Below are 25,480 nucleotides of genomic sequence, written 5' to 3'. Positions count from 1 at the left end.
CGGGTCCATACTCGGGACGCAACTCGGCAACGTGTGAGAGCCCCTTAAGGCTTATGATATGGGTGTGGTACCCGATCAGTCTCCTAGTGACAAGCAATTGGTCCTGCTGACCTGTTCTAACGGGTCTCCGCGGACGGTCAACGTACAGCATTTGGCACAAAAAAACACAATCATGCGGGTAGTAGGATGTTTACTTATTCACATTACAAATTTCCGTTCCTGGCAGCTTCAAGCATATCTTTCAGACACCATGACCTCTTGACCCGAGAGTTGACGACAAAAGAAGCGGATTGGACATTACCGGACTCTAGGAATGGTTCTGGAACAGAAGAGTTAGAGAATGTTTAATTTGATGCCAATACCATTCCTGTTATAACATTGCGGTCTGTAAGTGACATGCATCAATCAAGTCAGCCCGCCATTTACGGCAAGCATAGTGGCCATTTACGGCCCCAGTGGCAGTACTGTTATTTCAAGGGCAGGGCTTAATTATGCCAATCTTACAAGTACAAACATCATTTACCTTGTTTTTCGAGATCACGTTTCGGTCTTTCGTGGAAACAGGTGCGCTGAAAATATACAACTTGATTAATCAGAATTAATTAATCACGTTAATCAGATCAGGCTTCACAAATTGTCCAGGGAGAACGCAGTTTTCGTAGGATGTATAGGAGGTGATCTGAGGCGGTGTGAAGTGATCTGGGGCGGTGTGAGGTGATCTGAGGTGATCTGAGGCGGTGTGAGGTGATCTGGGGCGGTGTGAGGTGATCTGAGGTGATCTGGGGCGGTGTGAGGTGATCTGAGGCGGTGTGAGGTGATCTGAGGCGGTGTGAGGTGATCTGGGGCGGTGTGAGGTGATCTGAGGCGGTGTGAGGTGATCTGGGGCGGTGTGTGGCTGTGTGAGGTGATCTGAGGTGATCTGAGGCGGTGTGAGGTGACCTGAGGCGGTGTGAGGTGATCTGAGGCGGTGTGAGGTGATCCGAGGCGGTGTGAGGTGATCGGAGGCGGTGTGAGGTGATTTGAGGCGGTGTGAGGTGATCTGGGGCGGTGTGAGGTGATCTGAGGCGGTGTGAGGTGATCTGAGGCGGTGTGAGGTGATCTGGGGCGGTGTGAGGTGATCTGGGGCGGTGTGAGGTGATCTGGGGTGATCTGAGGCGGTGTGAGGTGATCTGGGGCGGTGTGAGGTGATCTGGGGCGGTGTGAGGTGATCTGGGGCGGTGTGAGGTGATCTGGGGCGGTGTGAGGTGATCTGGGGCGGCGTGAGGTGATCTGGGGCGGTGTGAGGTGATCTGAGGCGGCGTGGGGCGGTGAGAGATTATCTGGGGCGGCGTGAGGTGATCTGGGGCGGTGTGAGGTGATCTGAGGCGGTGTGGGGCGGTGAGAGATTATCTGGGGCGGTGTGAGGTGACCTGAGGCGGTGTGAGGTGATCTGGGGCGGTGTGAGGTGACCTGAGGCGGTGTGAGGTGACCTGAGGCGGTGTGAGGCGGTGTGAGGTGATCTAGGGCGGTGTGAGGTGATCTGAGGTGATCTGAGGCGGTGTGAGGCGGTGTGAGGTGATCTGGGGCGGTGTGAGGTGAGCTGAGGCGGTGTGAGGTGATCTGAGGCGGTGTGAGGTGAGCTGAGGCGGTGTGAGGTGAGCTGAGGCGGTGTGAGGTGAGCTGAGGCGGTGTGAGGCGATCTGAGGCGGTGTGAGGCGGTGTGAGGTAATCTGGGGCGGCGTGAGGTGGTGCGAGGTGGTGTGAGGTGATCTTGGGCGGTGTGAGGTGATCTGGGGCGGTGTGAGGAGGTGTGAGGTGACCTGAGGCGGTGTGAGGTGATCTGGGGCGGTGTGAGGCGGTGTGAGGTGATCTGAGGCGGTGTGAGGCGATCTGAGGCGGTGTGAGGCGGTGTGAGGTAATCTGGGGCGGCGTGAGGTGGTGCGAGGTGGTGTGAGGTGATCTTGGGCGGTGTGAGGTGATCTGGGGCGGTGTGAGGAGGTGTGAGGTGACCTGAGGCGGTGTGAGGTGATCTGGGGCGGTGTGAGGTGACCTGAGGCGGTGTGAGGCGGTGTGAGGTGACCTGAGGCGGTGTGAGGTGATCTGGGGCGGTGTGAGGCGATCTGGGGCGGTGTGAGGTGATCTGAGGTGAAATGGGGTTTAACGTCGCGTTCAAATTATCACACATGTGTAGCGACGTAGATGCACCTGAGATTTTGTGTGTATGTGTGCGTGTGTGCGTGCGTGCGTGCGTGCGTGCGTTGGTCCGGACGAATGCCGCTTTTAAATCTAGCCCACTGAGATACCATGCCGCTGTTTCACATGAATACCCCACTCAGACACAGTATACTGACTCCGAACAGACCAGTCCTTGTTTAACCCCATAATGCCCAGAAAAGGTTAGGGAAACAAGAAGAACCATCTTTTAACATCTTTTGGTATGACGCGGCAGGGGATCGAACCCACGACCTTCCACTCTTCACCTTCATGTGAACATTGTCCTCAATTTAAAGGAACAGTTACCTTTCCTTGCATAAATCTACGCCATGGTGTCGACCGAAATGTTAAAAAGGCCAGGTAGCCTGAAAGTGGGCGACCTAAGAAGGGAGGCTTGAGGAAAATGAGAGTTCATTTTAAATATAGCTTTGAACATACTTACAGTTGTGATGATGCGGTTTAAGACCTTGTCCACTGGTAAAACCTACGATCAAGTTGGGCATGGCGCTTACATACCAAGAAACAACCGATTAAGACAATCTTGATTCGAACAAAAGCTCAAAAGATTTCTGACATGCCACGGACTTAAATGTGCACAGCAAATTACGGGCCCTTGGACGACTGGGCAACGACAAATACGCTTTAAATCCACTTTAAGAGACATCTTGTTCGCCGTATCATTCAGGCCAACAAGGTAGTGGGTTCAACGCCGCTTTGAACAGCATTCCATTTATATCACGGCGTTGTCGGCTTAATGTTGTAGGAAAGCCCGAAGTCTGAGACGTCTCCAACTTTGGCGAAACCCACACGTACGAGTATGGTGCTGACTGACCTAGACACATGATCGAGCGGACCAGGATTTGAACCTACGATCATAGGTTTCTGGCATGCCCAAGGGACGTAACTTTTCATAGCGAATGGTGGCACCTTACCCGTCACCCGTACCCCCTCTGGTTAACGACAACTTGTAAATACGTATCCCCTCAGGTCAACGACAACTTGTATAGACGTACCCCCTCAGGTCAACGACAACTTGTATAGACGTACCCCCTCAGGTCAACGACAACTTGTATAGACGTACCCCCTCTTGTTAACGACAACTTGTATAGACGTACCCCCTCAGGTCAACGACAACTTGTATAGACGTACCCCCTCTGGTTAACGACAACTTGTATAGACGTACCCCCTCTGGTTAACGACAACTTGTATAGACGTACCCCCTCTGGTTAACGACAACGTGTATATACGTACCCCATCGCAGTTCCGATGACAAAGGATGACGTTACACTGGAAGGCCAGACTGTTGTCTCCTCTGATATCGAAGCCCTTGAAATATGGGCTTATGGCCGTCAAACCGGAAGTGATGAAACCCTTGTCAGGTTGGAAAACTGGCCCCACCCCGCACCTTGAAGGACAACGGAGTAGACGATGTGACGACTTGTTAGTGTTGTGATGTGTGACCTGCCTTCTACTATAATTATTCTTGTGAACTATTTCTTGACACCACAGACAATTCTCTTTCACCTTCACCTCTGCCCAAGGGCAGATAATCACAAACGTCATTTCATTTCAAACCACCAGAAAATAAATATAACATGCTTTAACCTTCGTAAAACTTGCATTGAAATTTGCTACAAGATGTACTCCGCTTTGTTACACTACATCAGTAAAAGAATGCAAAAAAATGTTACTTAAAACTCAAAAAGTAAACCAACGCCCATGCCTTCCATGTGCTTATTGGTTTGTTTGTTTGTTGTTTAACGCCGCACTCAGCAATATTCCAGCTATATGAAGGCGGTCTGTAAATAATCTAGTCTGGACCAGACAATCCAGTGATTGACATCATGAGCATCGATCCACGCAATTTTGATACGATGACATGCATCAACCAAGTCAGCGAGCCTGACCACCCGATCCCCTTAGTCGTCTGTTACAAGCACGGTCGCCGATGACGACAAGCACGGTCGCCGGTTACGACAAGCACGGTTGCCTGTTACGACAAGCATAGGTTGCTGAAGAGCAATTCTAACCCGGAAACTTACGGATTGAAAAAAGGCTTTCCAGTGAGCGAGTTTGGGTTTACGCAGCTTTAAGCAATATTCCACACAAAAACCATGTGGGGAATCAAACTAGGGCATTTGGCGTGACGAGCGAAGCTTCAACAACAAAGCTGCCCCACCCGTCAGTGAGTTTAATGTCCACGTGAGCAATATTTCTGGGGTCATATCCTCTCTTTAAAATATGGTGAGTGAGTATGGTTTTACGCCGCTTTTAGCAATATTCCAGCAATATCACGGCGGGGGACACCAGAAATGGGCTTCACACATTGTACCCACGTCGGGAATCGAACACGGGTCTTAGGCGTGACGAGCTAACGCTTAAACCACTAGGCTACCCACCCGACCGCCCTTCTTTAACATGGAAGGAAGTGAGGTAAAATGGGGTTTAACGTCGCGTCTAAGATTATTGCACTTATGCACTGAGATACCATCCCACAGTACTTAAATACCACACTCAGAGACAGTATACTGACACCAGTCCTTGTTTCTGCCCATAAATTCCCAGCCCCAGACAGTAATAACAAATACCGTCTTTAACGTCTTTTGGCATGAGGCGGCCGGGGATCGAACCCGGGGATCGAACCCGGAGTTTCCGCTCTCCGGGCTCCTAATTTGACAATGACAATGCTCCAGTGACAATGGAACGTGTCAGAAATATACGTACCCATCTCTAATGGCCGCCATTCGTCGATTGTGTTTAATTTTCGTGGTGACAATGTCACAATGCATCACCTGTAGCCCCACCTCGCCTTGCTTTCCTGAAATAGTTTGTTCTTTTAGGTCAGTCAATATTCCAGCTACATGACAGCGGTGTGTAAGAATTCACTTATCTCACGGAATTACGTTAAGCTTGTACAAACGCCAGCTCAAAAACAGTCAAACGCCGTTGTGTCGAAGTTGAATGACGTACGTTAATACTTCGCGTTATCCAGGTTCGACACAACCGAAAATGAAGGAATACGCAGGGGCCAAGCTTTTATTTCCAGACAACCGTACGTTCGACACAAAGGTGAAGTCAATTCATTATAAATACACACGTCTACAATCATCAGCACAAAAGAAACTGTAGACAATACAAAACCAGCATCATCATTTATAGCAATTATGCAATACAAGCCCCGTCCAATTTAGTATCAACCAATAAAAAAGTACTTTCGAGGGCGTGGCCTATCTTTCTCGGTTTATGGAAATAAAATACCATGGATCACTTGGAGTTTATTCAGTGTAGACCAGAAAAATAGATGGTTTTCAGCATGATGAACGTGCCTCGCTATCAAGGTATGACGACACGCAGCCGACCATGTCGCAGTCGACCAAGACGCAACCGACCATGTCTATAAATTTGGTCCCTTGCACAGACAGGGAATACCGATGTCTTTGTGTTTATCAGTTGGTTTAGGGATATTTTTTTCAAAGCATTTGTTCAAAGTCCAGTAAAATATTTATGGCATTTTTTAAGATCCTTCAATCTTTTAGTCAAAAGATTAGGGAAAGATGATTACGAAACCATATATTTCAAATTGTCATTTTTGTAAAATGTTTAAAGAATGTTTACACATATGCAGTGCCTACACAAGAACAAAAAAGGACAGTACTCAAGGTGTCCAGTCAGCAGGGGCATGATATAATATTGTTTATCAGGTAAAAATTATTTATGGCAAAAACAAAAGTCCAAAAATTGTTTATATTCCCCCAGCCCACCATTCCTGATTTTCACTTTGATTATATTATATTTTTTTCTGAAATGTTACAAAAAAAATGTTTAGAGTTCTCACTCACACAAACTAAAGCCTGCCCACCAAGATGGCCGTAGCAGGGATAAGGCTCGGGTTACTTCCGGGTTACCCTGATCTTACCGTCAGTAGTGGCGTGAAGCACATACGGCCTTCCCCTTTGCAGGCTGACGTTATGAAGCTGAAAGCCGGCCACGTTGGTCAAAAACAGCTTCAAATGCTCCACTTCATGGGCCGATCTTTGTAACCTGAAAGCGAGAGTGGGTGAGGGAGGGAGGGATACACCGCCTGCAGCACAGTTCCCGCACACTGGGTTGGTTTGTTGTTTTACGCCGCACTCAGCAATATTCCAGCTATATGACGGCGGTCTGTAAATAATCGAGTCTAAACCAGACAATCCACTGATTGACATCATGAGCATCGATCCACGCAATTGGGATCGATGACATGCTTCAACCAAGTCAGCGAGCTTGACCACCCGATCCCGTTAGTCGCCTTTTACGACAAGCACAGTGCCTTTTACGGCAAGCATGGGTTGCTGAAGACCTATTCTACCCCGGATCTTCACGGGTGTCCAGCACATTGGGTGACAGCTCACGAGAAATAGTTTTCATCCAGTGTAGCTGCATGAGGATTCGAAACGCTTTAAGCAAAAGGCCAACACTCCTGAGAACAAAGTGACACAGGTCACAAACACCTATACCTCATGTCACATTTGGATGTAGGGGTTTTAATGTAAAACCGTGGCAATTATCTCCAGAATGAGAAAAAACGTTAACCCCTCAAAGAAATGCCACTGAGGTGGACTGAAATGTGGTTGCTTGTGGGATGGCTGATGAAGACTGAATATCATATTCTGAGTTTCGGATGGGGGCGGGCGGAAAATTCATTGCTAACATCCCCTCACCCAACCCCTAAACCCCCTCCCTAAACAACTCCCCAAAACACCCCCCCAAAAAAACAACAACAAACAATCAAAACAATAAAAAAAAACAAACAAAAAAACCAAAAACAACAAAAAAAAACAACCAAAAACAACTATTTTTTTTCTCTAGTTTTACATTCAAACCCGATATGACAGATTTATGCTTTTCATATCCTTCCGTTGGTAGATGTATACTCTATGGAAAACATCTAGGGAAATATAAAACGTATTCTACACACCTGTTTTTAAACTGCCCTGGGGCCGAGTTGATCAAGACAGGCCTCTGCTTGTCGGGTGCAACTGAAACAACATATATTTTCTATTCACGAGCAAGGAATAATTCGTAGAATACTCTTCAGCAGTACCTGCCAACCTCTCGGTGTTTGTTGTTTAACGCCGCACTCAGTAATATTCCAGCTATATGACGCCGGTCTGTAAATAATCGAATCTGGATCAGACAATACAATGATTGATATCATGAGCATCGATCTACGCAGTTGGGATACGATGACAAATCTGTGCTTGTGAAGGACGATTTAATGGCGTCAGGCTCAGTGATTGGTCGATTACGCGAGTGGGTAGGTTGGGTTTAACACCGCTTTGAACAGTATTCCCGTTATATCACGGTGTGTCAGTATAATGTGGGAGAAAATCCCGAAGTCTCGGACGTTTACCAGTTCGGTGAAACCCGCGAGGACTGGTATGTTGATGACAAACCCAGAAAAATACAAGAGGCGAATTCGGAATCACGATCTTTATATCTGGCGTCTCCAAGTGACGCAATTCTGCACAGGGAATTGTGGCGCCTTAGACAACTGGGCCACCAAAAGGAATGGATCTTTGATCACAATATCAATCATTGGTCCGTCTGGTTCACAATATCAATCATTGGTCGGTCTGGTTCACAATATCAATCATTGGTCCGTCTGGTTCACAATATCAATCATTGGTCCGTCTGGTTCACAATATCAATCATTGGTCCGTCTGGTTCACAATATCAATCATTGGTCCGCCTGGTTCACAATATCAATCAATATTTTTTTAATTTGACGTTTACACGATAAACGGCTTTTCCATTGGACGAGAGGTCGGTCACATGACCGCGAAATTGACGTTCATAAGTGTATGAACGACACAATTTGACGTTCATACGTTTTTCACGAGACCGTGTTCTTAAAATGACGTAAACACTGACGGACTACTTCCACATTCCTGGGGAAACCCCTGGGAATTCCATAGCACGAAAACATACATAAGCATTATTTCTGATCATTTAGAACCTTTAATCTTGGTCTCAGCATTTCAGTATACATCGAGAAACGTAAGAGCTTGAATGCACGATTGTTCACGAATTTCCTCGCAACGACTCATCCTAATGAACAAACGAAAAAATGCACATCCAAACTATCGTCAGTATCGATTCGATCTGTGTCTAAGCTGACAGTGACCGTCTCCAGCAATCTACGAATATACCTTGGTGTCTGTTTGACGCATCTTTAACCACCTTTAATAATCGGTCAGTTGATCAATGATGACTTACACATGTAACCGCCACAAGTTCATTAACAACTTCGGATATCCTCCCGTCACGTTTATCGTGTCGGCCATTTTGACGTCTTGTACTTGATGTAAATGTGTTAAGACGCGATGTCATTGTGACTGACTTACTGAGGTAGTTCATTACAGACCTTTCTCATCTAATGGGGATATTATATGAACTCACGTGTTGCGTAAGATGTTTCTGAAGAGCAAGTTCTGCATCCATTCGCTCATGTCAGCTCTCTTTTTGAGGAACTATTTTACTCTGCGATATAGCTGGTTGTTGTATGGCTGTCAGTGTAAACATGAAGTCACACGTACTAAATAAAATTGTGTTTAGATCTTTGCCTACATCCCTTGAGGTAAGAAATTGTGATAAACAATTATAAGAATTGACTTTCACTTTGTGTGAGTTCATTGGAGTATGGACCTTCATAGAGTGAAGGTCAATTCTGAATTGGTCCATCTGGTTCACAATATCAATCATTGGTCCGTCTGGTTCACAATATCAATCACTGGTCCATCTGGTTCACAATATCAATCACTGGTCCGTCTGGTTCACAATATCAATCATTGGTCCGTCTGGTTCACAATATCAATCATTGGTCCGTCTGGTTCACAATATCAATCATTGGTCCGTCTGGTTCACAATATCAATCATTGGTCCGTCTGGTTCACAATATCAATCATTGGTCCGTCTGGTTCACAATATCAATCATTGGTCCGTCTGGTTCACACGAATATATACAGGATGTCGTTACAGAGTTGGAACATTGCTACAGGAGGCTTGATGTGATAATCGGTTTGGTTTTTAGACTTGCTCGAGTCAACCGTTCATACAGGGTCCACTTTGTTTCTAAATACATTCCCGCAACATTCGATTATTTACGTTATGGAAGTGTTTGTTGTTTAACGCCGCACTCGGCAATATTCAAGCTATATGACGGCGGTCTGTAAATAACAGTTTGGACCAGACAATCCAGTGACTGACATCATGAGCATCTATCCACGCAATTTGACATGCATCAACCAAGTCAGCGAGCCTGATCAACCGATCCCGTTAGTCGCCTCTTACGACAAGCATGGGTTGCTGAAGACCTATTCTATCCCGGAACTTCACGGGTTACGATAGAAGTGAAACTGAAAACAGGTTCGGGAACAGTAGTTAAATGGAACTGATCCAGTGGCCTGCGCGAGAACACTTCTATAATTTGATATTGGTGCATTACTATATAAACTAAACAACCGCTCCTTCTGGCTAAATCGGTTGGTCAGTTGTCTGTCATCGTACAATGAGGATATATTTCTCAAAAGTTAAAGAACACACGATTCTTTCATTTGACTGAAGTTAAATTTTCGTGGCTGGTGGGTTCAGTAGAATGGATGCGAGTGAGTATGGTTTTACGCCGCTTTTAGCAATATTCCAGCAATATCACGGCGGGGGACACCAGAAATGGGCTTCACACATTGTACCCATGTCGGGAATCGAACCCGGGTCTTCGCCCCAGGATGGAAGTGAATAGAAATGGGACTTAATGTCGCCTTTAGGACAATTACGCTCATATAGCGAGGTGCATTCTACGCGGCACATACCATGCGACAGTTAAAATACACTGCTCAAAACACATTGAACTCCCATATTTGGACTGTGTTGAATACCCACTAGTCATGACAGATTACTATAGTTATAAGGAAAAAAACCAGTTCTTCAACTTCTTGTGAAAAGTACAATACCAACACCAGATATGGGCCACTGATTCGACTCCTGGAATCGGTAATTTACAGATCACCATGACAACTGAAATCATGCTGACTGCGAACAACGTTAACTGTATCAGCTTACCGAAGTCTGAGGCTCTTCGACGTCTTTCATTCGCGCAGGAACTCTGAAAAGACACCATTACATTAAACGGGCAGTTCCGAAAGGAGAATGCGAATGGTCGAGGTCGAGATAGGTTGTGGTAATTTCACACCGTCGTTTAAGTCACGTCTTTCAATGCCAATTCTGTGTGTTAGGAAGTTGGGTTTTACGCCGCCACATTTAGCAATATTCCAGCAATATCATGGCGGGGAACACCAGAAACGGGCTTCACACATTGTACCCATGTCGGGAATCGAACCCGAGGCATTACGGGAGAGCAAGCCGGGCAGATGAAATACCAAGGGACGTAACTCTCAACCCGGGATTATATGGATCGCCCATTCAAAATGCACAGACAGGCCATATCATCCCAGCAGGTAATGTGATAGGGCCTGGGTATTTCACCCCCTGTGATGACTGTCTCTGTTGGCTGTACCGCACAGGCAATTGCATTATATCATTGATAGGTATGATAAATGATTTTAATGAAACAAACAGGTACAATATGTGAAGGTTTGTTTGTTGTTTAACGCCGCATTCAGCAATATTCCAGCTACATGACGGCGGTCTGTAAATAATCGAGTCTGGACCAGACAATCCAGCGCATCGATCCACGCAATTTGGATAGGATGACATGCATCAACAAAGTCAGCTAGCCTGACCACCTGATCCAATGAGTCGTCTCTTACAAGCAAAGTCGCCTTTTACGACAAGCATGGGTTGCTGAAGACCTATTATCTACCAGACTTCCCGGGTATATAAAACGTCGTACGATCACCTACTGATACCCATCTATACTACTAAACAACACGATGACGGAAACAATACAGTGTTGTCTCATCACGTGAAGGCCCTAGGGCACATATGAGTTTTATAAACCCCGATGTTTGGCCCCGTAGGTGGTGAGGTGAAATTGGGTTTAACGTCGCGTCTAAGATTATTGCACTTATATAGCGACGTGCATGCACGTGTGTGTGTGTGTGTGTGTCTGCTTGTACTAGTCTTGGCCCCGTTCCACAAAGCGATCTTAGCGCTATGAGTGTCGAAAGTCTATGTTAAAGTATGGGAGTTATGATCATCTTAGTGCTACGATCGCTTTGTCGAACAGGGCCCCGGACTGATGCCGATTTATAGTGCTAGCACACTGAGATACCATGCCGCAGTTTAACATGAATACCTCACTCAGACACAGCATACTGACTCCGAGCCGACCAGTCCTTGTTTTAGCCCCTTAATGCCGAGCGCCAGACAGGGTAACAAGTACCATCTTTTAACGTCTTTTGGTATGACGAGGTCGGGGATTGAACCCCGGACCTTCCGCTCTCCGGGCGGACGCTCTACCACTAGACCACGGAGGCGGTCGCCCCCGTAGGTAATAAAAAAAGGGTAGAATATACTAAGAAGAACCAACATGATATACAACACCTACCCCGTCACATTTTGTTTTACAAAGGGTATAGTTGCAGTCAAAGGTGATTGACTTGTCATTCATGAGATGAAACATGTCGAAGTATGGGCTCATGGCGGTCAGCCCTGTCGTGATGAAGCCCTGCGTCTTGTTGAACACCTGACCGTCGCCACACCTGGAAGTAAAAACCAGTTTATCACCCCTTGGATCCTTCCTCGATCCTTCCTCGATCCACGACACTGATGCTGGTCTGGTCAAAGACTTGGAAAACAAGAGTGCTCTGAGAGCACAACATCCCCCGCATGAATTTTTTTAACGAGTCAAATGAAGCTCCGTAAAACAGGGGCAGTAACTCTGTCAAAATTAGTCGAAACAAAACGGGACTGCGATTTGCGTATCATCAACATGTCGACATCTTGTGTATAGAGTGTCAGGGATATTTTCTGGAAATTGTAGGAGGAGTTGATTTCACAAGCTTAGTACCCTCTGTGGGACGGACAGACGGACGGACGGACTGCGCCACGACATAATCCCCCTTCGGCCATTCTGGCCCGGCGGGGGATAAAAATGGGGTTAATCATCGCATCCAAGATTCAGCAATATTCCAGCTATATAACAGGCGGTCTGTAAATAATCGAGTCTGGACCAGACAATGCAGTGACTGACATCATGAACATCGAGCCACGCAATTGGGATACGATGACATGTATCAGCTAAGTCAGAGCCTGTCCACCGATCCCGTTTACTGCCTCTACGGACAAGAATAGTCGCCTTTCACGGCAAGCATGGGTTGCCGAAGACCTATTCTACCCCGGATCTTCACGGGTCGGGTCCATGTATGCTTACAACTGGAATGAAGACTTTACTGAAGACATTCTAACATCGATATTCCCCTTTCTGTTGTAACACAGAGTGAGTGAGTTGGGTTTAACGCCGCTTTTGACAGTATTCCAGTCATATTATGTCAGCTTAATGTGGGAGGAAAGCCCGAAGTGATGCAGGTCTCAGACGTTTACCACTTCGTTGAAACCCACGAGCACGGGTATGGTGCTGACAAACCTAGAAACATAATCGGGGCGAACCGGGATTCGAACCCACAATCATAGGTTTCTGGCGTGCCTAAGGGACGCAACTCTGCACAGCAAATCGCGGCGCCTTAGACGACTGGGCCACCCATTCCCCCCTTGTAACACAGAAGAATTCTAAGGGGTGAGCCATTTTTTCTGGTCAGGGGTGGTGGAACACCTGGGAGTTTTGTGAGCGACCAAATATTCGGTCACAGCTTCAAGCCAATTTAAGGGAATTTCTCAGAACCGAGAACTCGAATTTGTTTTCACAACATTTTCTTTAGAATATCCAGTTTGTTTCAGCGTGAGGCATATTCCTGTCCCTGTACTTTCCGGAACTGCTACCTTTTCAAAGAATTCCCATTGCCAGTCTCAGAATAGGAAACGGTTGGCTCTGGAAGCATCCTTACCCAGCTCGTATCACTTGGTAGCGGGACTTCGTGCCGACGGCGTCACAAGACGTTATCCGCATACCCTTCTCTCCAGTAGAACCTAAGGAAAAACACACGGAAAAGACATGATGTATAGTCCATTAATCTCGCGAAAATCTGATCTTTTACACCGATACAACAACTTTCAGCGTGAAACTCAGAACGACTCCGTCAGGCGACCTTCTCATCAACAAGGCTCTGTAGGGCTGCCAAATTCTGGGTACGTAGCATTGAAATCAGCACATATGAAATGTCGAAAACGAACTAAAACGACCAGTTACAAATACAAATGATTAAGGCTGCAACATTACTGTTTATATTGTATATACCCTACAGCCAGATATTTGACGGTCTTCATGCAGATGTATCGTATATCGGAGTAGAAGATTTGATTATAATGTTTGTTTGTTTTTTTAACGCCGTACTCAGCAATATTCAAGCAGTCAGTAAATAATCGAGTCTGGACCAGACAATCCAGTGATCGATACCATGAACATCGAGCCACGCAAATGAGATACGACGACAAGCATCAAACAAGTCCCCGTCAGTCACCTCTTACAAGCACAGTCGCCTGTTACGGAAAGCATGGGTTGCTGAAGACCCATTCTAACCCGGATCTTCAAGGGTCGTACTCCTAAGGGATGTAACTACATCACACACCTGGGACAGGTTCCACAAAGCTGTCTTAGCACTAGGACCTTGGCCCACCTTCACAAAGCGATCTTGGTGCTACAACTATTGGTTGGTTGGATGGTTGTTTAACACCGCACTCAGCAATATTCCAGCTATACGACGGCGGTCTGTAAATAATTGAGTCTGGACCAGACAATCCAGTGATTGATATCATGAGCATCGATCCACCCAATTGGGATCGATGACATGCATCAAACCAAGTCAGCGAGCCTGACCACCCGATCCCGTTAGTCGCCTTTTACGACAAGCATAGTCACCCTTTACGTCAAGCATCGGTTACTGAAGACCTATTCTACCCCGTATCTTCACGGGTCTACAACTATTGTAAGTCTATGTTAAAGAATGGGAGTTACGATCATCTTAGCGCTAAGATCGCTTTGTGCAAGTGGGCCCAGGGATGTATGTAGACTTGCTCAGAGGCCGATATTCGGCTCCTAGTCGGCAACAAATGACAGTAAAATTTCTTTGTTTGAATGTAAAATTTCCCGAATTCTCAGTATACGAAACTAAGGACATTGAAACCATCAAAACGTGAACACTAACCCAATTTCCCCCCCTCACGCCAATTTGGCTGCCAAAGGAATCCTGTAAGACGATTATAACGGTACATTTACTTGATAGTCGTAGCTCTAACATCGCTTTGTGGAGCGAGGCCCTGGGACCATTATATTGTTAACTTAAGGCACGCACCATCAGTGGAGGCGATGAGGAGAACCTTTCTTCCAAGGTTGATGGGCTTGCCCATGAGACTGTGCCGCGTTATATCGGTGAGGATGAGTTTCAGCTTCGATTTGGACTTTGGCCCTTTGTTGGACTTGATCTCTTTCGGTGCCAAAATTCTTAAACAAGGTTGAAACTAAATTAATCCATTATGCACAGGGTGTCAGGTAGAGTGGTTGGTTGGTTGTTTAACGCCGCACTCGGCAATATTCCAGCTATATGACGGCGGTCTGTAAATAATCGAGTCTGGAGCAGGCAATCCAGTGATTGACATTATGAGCATCGATGTACACCATTGGGATACGATGACATGCATCAACCAAGTCAGCGAGCCTGACCACAAGATCCAGTTATTCGCCTCTTGCGACAAGCATAGTCGCCTCTTACAAGTACAGCGGTGGAAATAGTTTTCTGTATTTTCATTTTAGTTTTTGACATTTTCGCCTTTGTTTTTGACATTTTCATTTTCGTTTTTGGTTTTTGACATTTTCGCTTCACATTTCAGCGACTCAATAGCTACTTGAAAGTACATTTTCCATGTTTCCATGTCCATATTACATATTTGTATGACAAATTGTGTTAATTTGCTAAAGGTTACGATGAAAGTAAGTGAAACATCAAAATATGGAAAAACAGACTCCATGTCCCTGAAGGACCACCGTACACATGTGATGAGGTGGAATAAGTTTTAGTGTTCAAAATTATAGCACTTCGAGACGTGTGCGTGAAAAGAGTTTTTTTTACCCAGTGCGGATAAAGCCGATTTTATAGTACCATACCACCGAGATACCATGACGCTGTGCAACATATATACCCCACTCTGACAGTACAGTCCTTCCAGATGCTCTATCCAGTACAGCACAGAGGCGGTCTACGGAGCAATATATTTTCACGTCTTTTGGTATGACGCGGCCAGGGATCGAACCCACGTCCTTCCGCTCTTAGGACAGATGCTCTATCCACTACACCACGGAGGCGGTCGACTGAGCCATCTATTTTCACGTCCTTCCGCTCTTAGGGCAGATGCTCTATCCACTACACCACGGAGGCGGTCGACTGAGCCATCTATTTTCACGTTCTTTGGCAAGACGCGGCCGGGGATCGAACCCACGTCCTTCCGCTCTTCGGCAGATGCTCTACCCTGCACATCTCGGGGCTTGTCGGCTGAGCCTTATATTTTCACGCCATTCTAACGAGGCTGCATCATCGTCCGCTCTCCGAGCAGATTCTGTATTTTCTGTGTTTAGCAGACAAGATGCTTGTACCACTCACCTTCCTTTAACAAATTTCTTCCCGCTGATTTTCGACCCTTTGGGGTCTAAGGTACAGGTAACGGTAAATATTTCTTCCTCTGTGTGTATTTCGGAGCCCATCTCCCCAAAGGAGACGATTACACGGATAAAATACACGTCGGCGCCTTTCCGTTTCTGAGCAATGACATAAGAAAACTTTCATTTTGATGATCAATGTGATTGGTTGGTTGGTTTTACGCCGCACTCAGCAATATTCCAGCTATATGACGGCGGTCTGTAAATAATCGAGTCTGGACCAGACAATCCAGTGTTTGACATCATGAGCATCGATCAACGCAAGTGGGATCGATGACATGCATCAACCAAGTCAGCGAGCCTGACCACCCGATCCCGTTAGTCGCTTTTTACGGCAAGCATGGGTTGCTGGAGACCTATTCTACTCCGGAATCTTCACGGGTCGATGATCAATGTGATGATACGACCTTATAATGTTTGCTGCTTAACGCAGCACTGAGCATTTTACAGCTATATGACGGTGGTCAGGAAATGATACAGACCGGGGCAGACAATCCAGTGATTGACATGAGCATCCATCCACACGATTGGGATACGATGCATCAACCAAGTCAGCGTGTCCGACCGCCCGATCCAATAGTTTCCTCTTCCAAGCATAGGTTGCTGAACACCTTATTTCAACCCCGATCTTCACGGGTCAGATGTAGGTAAGGTAAAATGGGTTTTTACGTAGCGTCCAAGATAATTGCACTTATATAGCAACGTGCGTGCGTGCGTCTCCTTGCACTAGAACGGACCGATGCCGATTTTATACTGCTAGATACAATCTGAGATACACTGTTGCAGTTTAACATGAATACCCCACTCAGAGTATACGGATTTCGAGCCAACCAGTCCTTGTTTTAGCTCCTTAACGCCGATCGCCAGACAGGGTAACAACAAGTACCATCTTTTAACGTCTTTTGGTATGACGCGGCCGAGGATCGAACCCCGGACCTTCCGCTCTCTGGGCGAAAGGTCTACCACTAGACCATGGAGGCGGTCGGGGTCGGGGTCGGGGTCGGGGTCGGAAAAAGGGGCTTTTTCATTCTACCCTTCGCCATATGACAGAAAACAATGCCGTACAGCGTTAAATATTGACACTTATTTACCTTAAATACGCAGTCATTGGGCGATTTGCTTCCAGGATAGGATAGGTCAAGGTTGAAAGTTGCATCGTCCACCTTTGTGAATTCGACAGGCGTTTGATCTTGGCAAAAGGCATTGGCGTACACGTCCAGGTCTGTCCTGATGGTGACAATGGCCCCTTTGTCTATACTGGTTGCACATAGAGACGTCACTGAAACAGTGGGGGATGAGTTGGGTTTAACGCCCCTTAAAGCAGTGTTTGTTTTACGCCGCACTCAGCAATATTCAAGCTATATGACGGCGGTCTGTAAGTAATCGAGTATGGACCAGACAATCCAGTGATTGACATCATGAGCATCGATCCACGCAATTGGGATACGATGACATGAATCAACCAAGTCAGCGAGCCTGACCACCCGATCCCGTTGCTCGCCTCTTCCGACAAGCATGGGTTGCTGAAGACCTGATGTAACCGAATGTTCCCGGGTCGAGTCAAGAACTGATAAAGGATACAACGGATACTGTATTCACATCTTTGATAAGTGAGTGAGTGAGTTTGGGTTTACGCCGCTTTTAGCAATATTCCAACAATATCACGCGGGGGACACCAGAAATGGGCTTCACACATTGTACCCATGTCGGGATTCGAACCCGGGTCTTCGGCGTGACGAGCGAACGCTTTAACCACTAGGCTACCCGACCGCCCCACATCTTTGATAAGAGGCAGCGTCTCATATTTTTTATTAAAATTATCAGTTTTCAAGAAAGTAAAGTTATTTTCTGAAAGATTGGTAAAAATCTCAATCCATTTTTTTAAATCGAGGATAACATTATGATTCAATAAGTCAATTCTAACCTACCAACAACATTAAAAGTACTGTCGGAAATGCTAGAAAACTGGTTTTTGTCTGTTAAAAAAGGATACAATTTTTCACAGACTTATTGAAATATCGATTAACTACCGATCCACCTACCTGTGGTTTGAAGTATTTCAGTCACAAGGAGTCCTATCGACAAGTTTACAGGAGACAAATTCGAACGAAAACAGGAAGTTTACATTTATTTTAAGTCCAATGATGGCAGTCTTAAACGGACTATAGAAATATGCACATGTGACACCCTTAAACTGACAATAATGTAGTCTTCATAAAACATCTAATACACACACAAAAATCATTGAGAAAATTCTAGATATGCATCTTCTAAAATGACAAAATGACGCTGCGTTTGTTTTGTTAACACTGCTCCCATGATGCATGTTACATTACACTTGCATAGCCATAATCGTGGTACACGATATGGAGTCTGTGCTGGGAAATGTACACAAGTTCTTTACACTTTAGAGGGAAACCATTTATTGATTTAGATGTGCAGTTCGGTAATTCACCTTATTGGTTTTTCAATTCATCCATTCAAGTCTACGGTATGATGAATAAAACAAAACAGGTATAGGGGTGGTCTCAAAAAGGAAACGGGGACGTAAAAGGATATAAGACAGCTTTGATAGAAGCGTATAGTGTACAAGCTTTATGAGCAGAAGGTAATCCTGATTTGTAGTAGAATTTGGGAGGAATTAAAGATACAATTAATGTTAACTGCACTAACTATTGTTCTCCGAGAGATGGGATTTCGATACACTGCGTGTGGCGATGACCGAGGACCTTTCAGGGGAAAATATTCCATCCTGTCTATGAGGTCACATTATCTCCGAATCATTCATAACTATCAGAGTCAGGGGGGCCAGAAAATTTACCTTGATGAATCATTCCTCTGACATGTGGCCATCGGGAGATGGACAAAAAGCACCCATGGTACCATCAGGTAATTGTGTCATTGTTTTGCAAGGTGCAACCCATGATATGAGGCTTATTGATGGATGTGTGCTAGTTTTCGAGGCGAAAAAGAAAACTGGTGATTATCATAAGGAAATTATAGGAGGTGATGTGTTCATGGACTGGTTGGAGCTTCAGCAATATTAATCAATATTACGGCGGGGGACACCAGAAATGGGCTTCACACATTGTACCCATGTGGGGAATCGAACCCTGGTCTTCGACGTGACGAGCGAACGCTTTCACCACTCGGCTACCCCAAACCGTCAGTGAGTTTAATGTCCACGTGAGCAATATATCAGGGGTCCTATCCTCTCTTTAACATGGTTGGTTGGTTGGTTTGTTGTTTAACGCCGCACACAGCAATATTCCAGCTACATGACGGCGGTCTGTAAATAATCGAGTCTGGACCAGACAATCCAGTGATTGATATCATGAGCATCGATCCACCCAATTAGGATCGATGACATGCACCAAACCAAGTCAGCGAGCCTGACCACCGGATCCCGTTGGTCGCCTTTCACGACAAGAACAGTCACCTTTTACGGCAAGCATGGGTTGCTGAAGACCTATTCTACCCCGGAATCTTCACGGGTCCGGTGCTGCCAGGACATTGCGAACTACTCACCTTGCAAGTGATATCCTTTAGGTATTGCCGCTGTAGTTACACCCTGCAACAAGCAGAACATACAGATTAAGTAGGGGGAGGTGAAACGATGTTTACCGTCGCATCCAGTATTATTGTACTTAAATAGTGACGTGCATGAGGTGAGGTGAGGTGAGGTGAGGTGAGGTGAGATGAAATGGGGTTTGACGTCGCGTCGAAGATTATTGCACTTATATAGCGACGTGCATGTACGTGTGTGGCTGCTTGTACTAGTCCGGACTGATGCCGATTTATAGTGCTAGCTCACTGAGATACCATGCCGCAGTTTAACATGAATACCCAACTCAGACACAGTATACTGACTCCGAGCCGACCAGTCCTTGTTTTAGCCCCTTAATGCGGCGCGAGACAGGGTAACAACAAGTACCTTGTTTTAACGTCTTTTTGTACGACGCGGTCGGGGATCGAACCCCGGACCTTCCGCTCTCCGATTGGACCACGAAGGCGGTCGTGACGAGTATGAACATGAGCTTGTACTAGCCCGGACTTATGGCGCTAGCCGAGTTACCATACCGGAGTTTAACATGTATGGGGGTTTAAAATAAATTTAGCATCTTATTTGACTTTACGCGACACTTTTGATCGTTTGTTTCGCTTTCCAGCTTCTCACCCATCTCTTGGTGGTGCGTCTCTTTCGGCAAGGTTAATATTTGCAGCTGTGTTTGTAGTTTAACGCTGCACACACCAATATTCCAACTATATGACGGCGGTCTGTAAATAATCGAGTCGGGATCAGACAATCCAGTGATTGACATAAGCATCGATCTACACAATTGGGATACGATGACATGCATCAACCAAGTCAGCGAGTCTGACCACCCGATCCCGTTAGTCGCCTCTTACGACAAGCACGGTCGCCTTTTACGGCAAGCATGGGTTGCTGAAGGCCTATTCTACCCCGGATCTTCACGTGCCTGCAGCGTGTTACTGTTCAAGACAAGGTGAAATGAGGTTTAACTTCGCGTTTAAGATTAATGCACTTATTCAGCGACGTGCGTTCGTATGCTTGTTCTAGTCCCGTTGTATGGTTCTGACCCACTGAGATACCATGCCGCGGTTTAACAAGGATACCAAGGATGACACTGTGCAGACTCCAAGCCGACCAGTCCTTGTTCTATCACCTTAATGTCAAGCGCCAGGCATGGTAACAAGTACTATTTCAAATCGTATTTTGGTGTGACGTGATCGGGGATCGAACCACCAACCTTCCGATCTCTTGCGAGGCGCTCTATCCACTAAACCGCGAAGGCGACCTTTATTTATGTGCGCTGACTCATTGATATTTGGATGTTTGTTGTTTCACTTCACACATAGCAACAGTCAAATGATATGACGGCGGCGTGTAAATAATCCACTGTGGTTACGACAATCAAGTGATTGATATTATGAGCAACGTGCGACGCAATCGTCCAACGAGTATGGGTTTACGACCCTTTTCGCAATATTCCAGCAATATCACAACAGGGGACACCAGAAATGGGCTTCATATCCATGTGGGGAATTGAACCCGGTTCTTCGGCGCGACGAGCGAACACTTTAACCATTAGGCTCCCCAACCGCCCAAGTGAAGAAAGACTGAGCACACAAATTCATAGAAAATATTCCAAAATACTGACGTTCTTGACTTTTTGTGTTCAGTAAATAAACATCTCGTCAGATGTTTCGTACCACCAAATTTCAAGTATAATTGCGAATTCATTTTCAGTGCAGAGATTGTACGCTGTGTTGACAGATCTGCCTGTAGAATGGGAGGTAGACTACGTAACTGATCAACCTTGTGGGTGGTTTTATGCGAACCGTATGCACACCTAAGGGTTGGTTGGTTGATTTGTTGTTTAACGCCGCACTCAGCAATATTCCAGCTTTATGACGGCGGTCTTAAAATAATCGAGCCTGGACCAGGCAATCCAGTGATTGATATCATGAGCATCGATCCACGCAATTGGGATCGATGGCATGCATCAACCAAGTCAGCGAGCCTGACCACCCGATGCCGTTAGCCGCCTCTTACGACAAGCATAGTCACCTTTTACGGCAAGCATGGGTTGCTGAAGACCTATTCTACCCCGGAATCTTCACGGGTCAACACCTAAGGGTCTCTATAGAGAAATGCATGTTTGATGACAAATTTCATGCGTCTTTACTTCTATTTTAAATGAAAGTTCTACGAAATTGAAAGTGTCTTTGGAACAAAAGGAAGAAAATGTATGGATGTCAACATCTTTATTATGAAGAAACAATTGTGTTTGGGTATGACGCGACGGTGTATTGAACCACCCACCTTCGACTCTCTCGGAAGACGCTCTATCCTCGAGCCCACGGAAAACTGTTTTAGATGTCTTGACCATAACATTGCACTATTTTGAAATGCCAAAATACCTCCCCAGGGCAGTTCGCAACGCCTCTATGAGCTGTATGCCAGTTATTTCATGGCCTTCAACGACCCGTGAAGATCCGGGGTAGAATAGATCTTCAGCAACCCATCCTTGCCGTAAAAGGCGACTAACGGGTTTGGGTTGTCAGACACGCTGACTTGGTTTGATGCATGTCATCGTATCCTAAATGCATGGATCAATGCTCATGATGTCAATCACTGGATTGTCTGGTCCAGACTCGATTGTTTACAGACGGCCGTCATATAACTTGAGTATGGTTTTACGCCGCTTTTGCAATATTTCAGGAATATCACGGCGGGGGACAGCAGAAATGAGCTTCACACATTGTACCCAGTCTGGAATCGAACCCGGGTTTTCGGCGTGACGAGCGAACACTTTAACCACTAGGGTACCCGACCTGCCCGCCGTCATATAGTTTGAATATTGCTGAGAGCGGCGTTAAGCAATCAATACAAATTACCATATCTGGAACCCTAAGGTAACGCAGCCTCTTGGCGTTTACAACTGAAACCCACGGGCACGGGTATGGTGCCGACAAACCAAGAATTATCTTTGCAAATCTGGAATTTGAACCGACCAGATCGTGGCGACTGACAGGCTCTAACACACTTAAGTTCTTGTACTTACCAGCAACACTGAAAGTAAGCACCAGCCTGCTCTCATGGTCGGAAACGTTGACAGGCGCAGCTAAAAGAAAAATAGGTATTTTCAGGTAACTTCCGCTCTCAGCCGTTCTACCCATTAGACCAAGGAGACGGTCATTCGGCGTTAAATCATAGGACAGGACTTTGAGTTGAGTGCTTCCAAGAAAGCTTGAGTGCATTTGAATTGACGCCACTTTAGTTGTATTGCAATTATTTCGCGGCTTGTCAGCTTCATGTTAAGCCGAAAGGTGAACGAGTGAGTTGGGTTTAACGCCGCTTTCAACAGTATTCCAGTTATATCACGGCGTGTCAGCTTAATGTGGGAGGGAAGCCCGAAGTGATGCAGGTCTCAGTCGTTTACCACTTCGGCGAAACCCATGAGCACGGGTATGGTGCTGACAAACCTAGAAACATGATCGAGGCGAGATTCGAGCCCACGATTATACGTTTTTATGTGCCCTAGGTAGCTTCTAAAACGAAAACTTGAGAGACAAGTTACTTTTACTTGACGATACATGATACTAAAATTATATGAACGAAATTCTAAGCCGGAAACGAATAAAAAAACTTGATCAGAAGCGATTCACATCTTGTCAAGGCGATACTGAAACAGAAGTATTTTAAATTGGGCGAAAGTATTACCTCAAACATCAAACAGGTGGAACAAGCGAATGAACAACAACGGAAGGTTTTCGATACTCACAAACACTCACAATCCAACCAAATGCAGCAATGTCGTCTGCGTCGACCGGGTAAAAGCGTGCAGCGCGTGCCCGAGATGCCCGGATGGAAACCCGTGCAAACCCTGCAGAAAATACGAACATGACTTTCTTCAGCCAGGTGCAGCTGTACTCCGGAACTTTGTCTTTTGATCGAGTTTTATTTTTAGTTTAGGAAAGATTAATCCAACATTATCTTAAAGTATTACCGGGAATGATGGAAAATGTGTTTTTTATCTGGCTTCATTTAATATTTACAAATCATAGAGCTATGAAAAAGGCATATATCAAACCTCACACCGGCCCGTGTATTCTCACATGTGCAAATGTCACCGAGTTGGGGGTGGTCTCAAAATATTGCTATTATTGTACTTTATCGAGATATGCCTTGAGGGGGGAGCAATTAAGGTATGTGGTGCACTATATTTGTTTGAAAATATGATGGAATAGTTAAAGGCTATGAAAACAAACGGGATGAGTATTAGAAGGCTGGGATTTTGGAGATTAGGTGAAATTGGGTTTAACGTCGTGTCCAGGATTTATGCACATATATAGCGACGTGCATGTACGTGTGTGTGTTTGTGTGGCTGCTAGTCCGGACTGATGCCGATTAATAGTGCTAGCTCACTGAGATACCATGCCGCAGTTTAACATGAATACCCCACTCAGACACAGTATACTGACTCCGAGCCGACCAGTCCTTGTTTTAGCCCCTTAATGCGGCGCGAAACAGGGTAACAACAAGTACCATGTTTTAACGTCTTATTACGCGGTCGGGGATAGAACCCCGGACCTTCCGATCTCCGGGCGGACGCTCTACCACTAGACCACGGAGGCGGTCTCTGGGATTTTGTAAGAAGTATTTGATGTTTGATATACTATCACAATATTTCAGATAAATGGAAACTTAGTGTTAATCTTGATAAATCAAACATTGTTATATTTCGTAGAGGTGGTCGAGTGGCCGCAAGAGAGAAAAGTTTGTTTAAAGGTAAAAGTATTAATGTTGTGAATGAATACAAATACCTTGGCATATTGTTTACCCATACACTGAATCTGAATAAGTCAGTAATTAATCTCACAAACAGAGCAAAGAAAGCTCTGTTACAAGTCCACTCTGTTATCTCTAAGCTTGGAGCTATTGCGCCGAAAATGTATTTTTGAATTATTTGATTCTCGATACAACCTATTTTACTATATGGGTCTGAGATATGGGATTGTAAAGGGTTCTATGCAATTGAAAAGGTTCATCTCCTCGCTTGTAAAAAGTTTTTGAATGTTGGTATGTCAAAACCAAGTAATATGGGTTATGAAGAATGCGGGAGATTCCCATTGTACATTATAGCTTACACTCGTTGCTTGAAGTATTGGTGTAGTGAGTGAGTGAGTATGGTTTTACGCCGCTTTTAGCAATATTCCAGCAATATCACGGCGGGGGACACCAGAAATGGGCTTCACACATTGTACCCATGTCGGGAATCGAACCCGGGTCTTCGGCGTGACGAACGAACGCTTTAACCACTAGGCTACCCAACCGCCCCACATTAGACATTGTAATCGTGTCATTGTTTGCAACGCCGCAACCCTTGATCTTGGGCCGTTTGGTGGATGTGAGCTAGAATCGAGGCGAAAACGAAAATTATAGGAACTGAATGGTGCTGTGATCATAGGCCGGATGGAACATCAGCTACTGCACAATCTAAATAACCCCAGTGTCATTGTCACGCCAATTATCGTAACGTCCGGGGCCGAGATACTGTAACGCAAACCATGAACAGCCTGAGTGAGTGAGTTGGGTTTAACGCCGCTTTTAACAGTATTCCAGTTATATCACGGCGTGTCAGCTTAATGTGGGAGGAAAGCCCGAAGTGACGCAGGTCTCAGGCGTTTACCACTTCGGTGAAACCCACGAGCACGGGTATGGTGCTGACAAACCTAGAAACATAATCGGGGCGAACCGGGATTCGAACCCACAATCATAGGTTTCTGGCGTGCCCAAGGGACGCAACTCTGCACAGCGAATCGCGGCGCCTTAGACGACTGGCCACCCGTGCCCCCCCCCGAATAGTCTGAAGGCGACCATGCAGGAATATCTGACATCTAGCAATGTCGACTTTAGACCATCTGAAACGAAAGTTCAACTGATTGAGAAAGTTCGCCTGAATAAGAAACCAGTAAAGTACAAGACATGTGTCC

General features: G+C 45.7%; 1 protein-coding gene across 1 annotated transcript; it reads right to left on the bottom strand.

Annotated features, from left to right (window-relative positions):
- Positions 1-203: 203 nt before the first annotated feature.
- Positions 204-22,596, bottom strand: LOC139457501 (vitelline envelope sperm lysin receptor-like). The gene is made up of 14 exons (XM_071238888.1): positions 22,549-22,596; positions 19,487-19,529; positions 17,050-17,237; positions 15,903-16,057; positions 14,601-14,749; positions 13,197-13,278; positions 11,741-11,894; positions 10,294-10,336; positions 7,151-7,211; positions 6,110-6,234; positions 4,918-5,011; positions 3,445-3,598; positions 524-569; positions 204-319 (listed from the first exon to the last, which is right to left on the bottom strand). Exons 1-14 carry the CDS (start codon positions 22,582-22,584, stop codon positions 204-206), a joined length of 1,446 nt encoding a protein of 481 aa, XP_071094989.1. The 5' UTR covers positions 22,585-22,596.
- Between the last annotated feature and the right edge of the window lie 2,884 nt (positions 22,597-25,480).

Source organism: Haliotis cracherodii, unplaced genomic scaffold (genome assembly GCF_022045235.1).
Source record: "Haliotis cracherodii isolate W230 unplaced genomic scaffold, xgHalCrac1.p SCAF_12, whole genome shotgun sequence".
Lineage (NCBI taxonomy): Eukaryota > Metazoa > Mollusca > Gastropoda > Lepetellida > Haliotidae > Haliotis > Haliotis cracherodii.
Note: the sequence above shows the minus strand (reverse complement) of the source record. Positions and strands in the feature narration are given on the sequence as shown.

Excerpts from the sequence above, each read along its gene's own strand:
- LOC139457501 (XM_071238888.1), bottom strand. The coding sequence starts at position 22,584 with ATGAGAGCAGGCTGGTGCTTACTTTCAGTGTTGCTG. Across the intron at positions 10,337-11,740 it reads GTAAAACAAAATGTGACGGG|AGTTCCTGCGCGAATGAAAG; the intron begins GTAGGTGTTGTA and ends GTGTCTTTTCAG. Across the intron at positions 3,599-4,917 it reads ATGGCGGCCATTAGAGATGG|GTGCGGGGTGGGGCCAGTTT; the intron begins GTACGTATATTT and ends TTGTCCTTCAAG.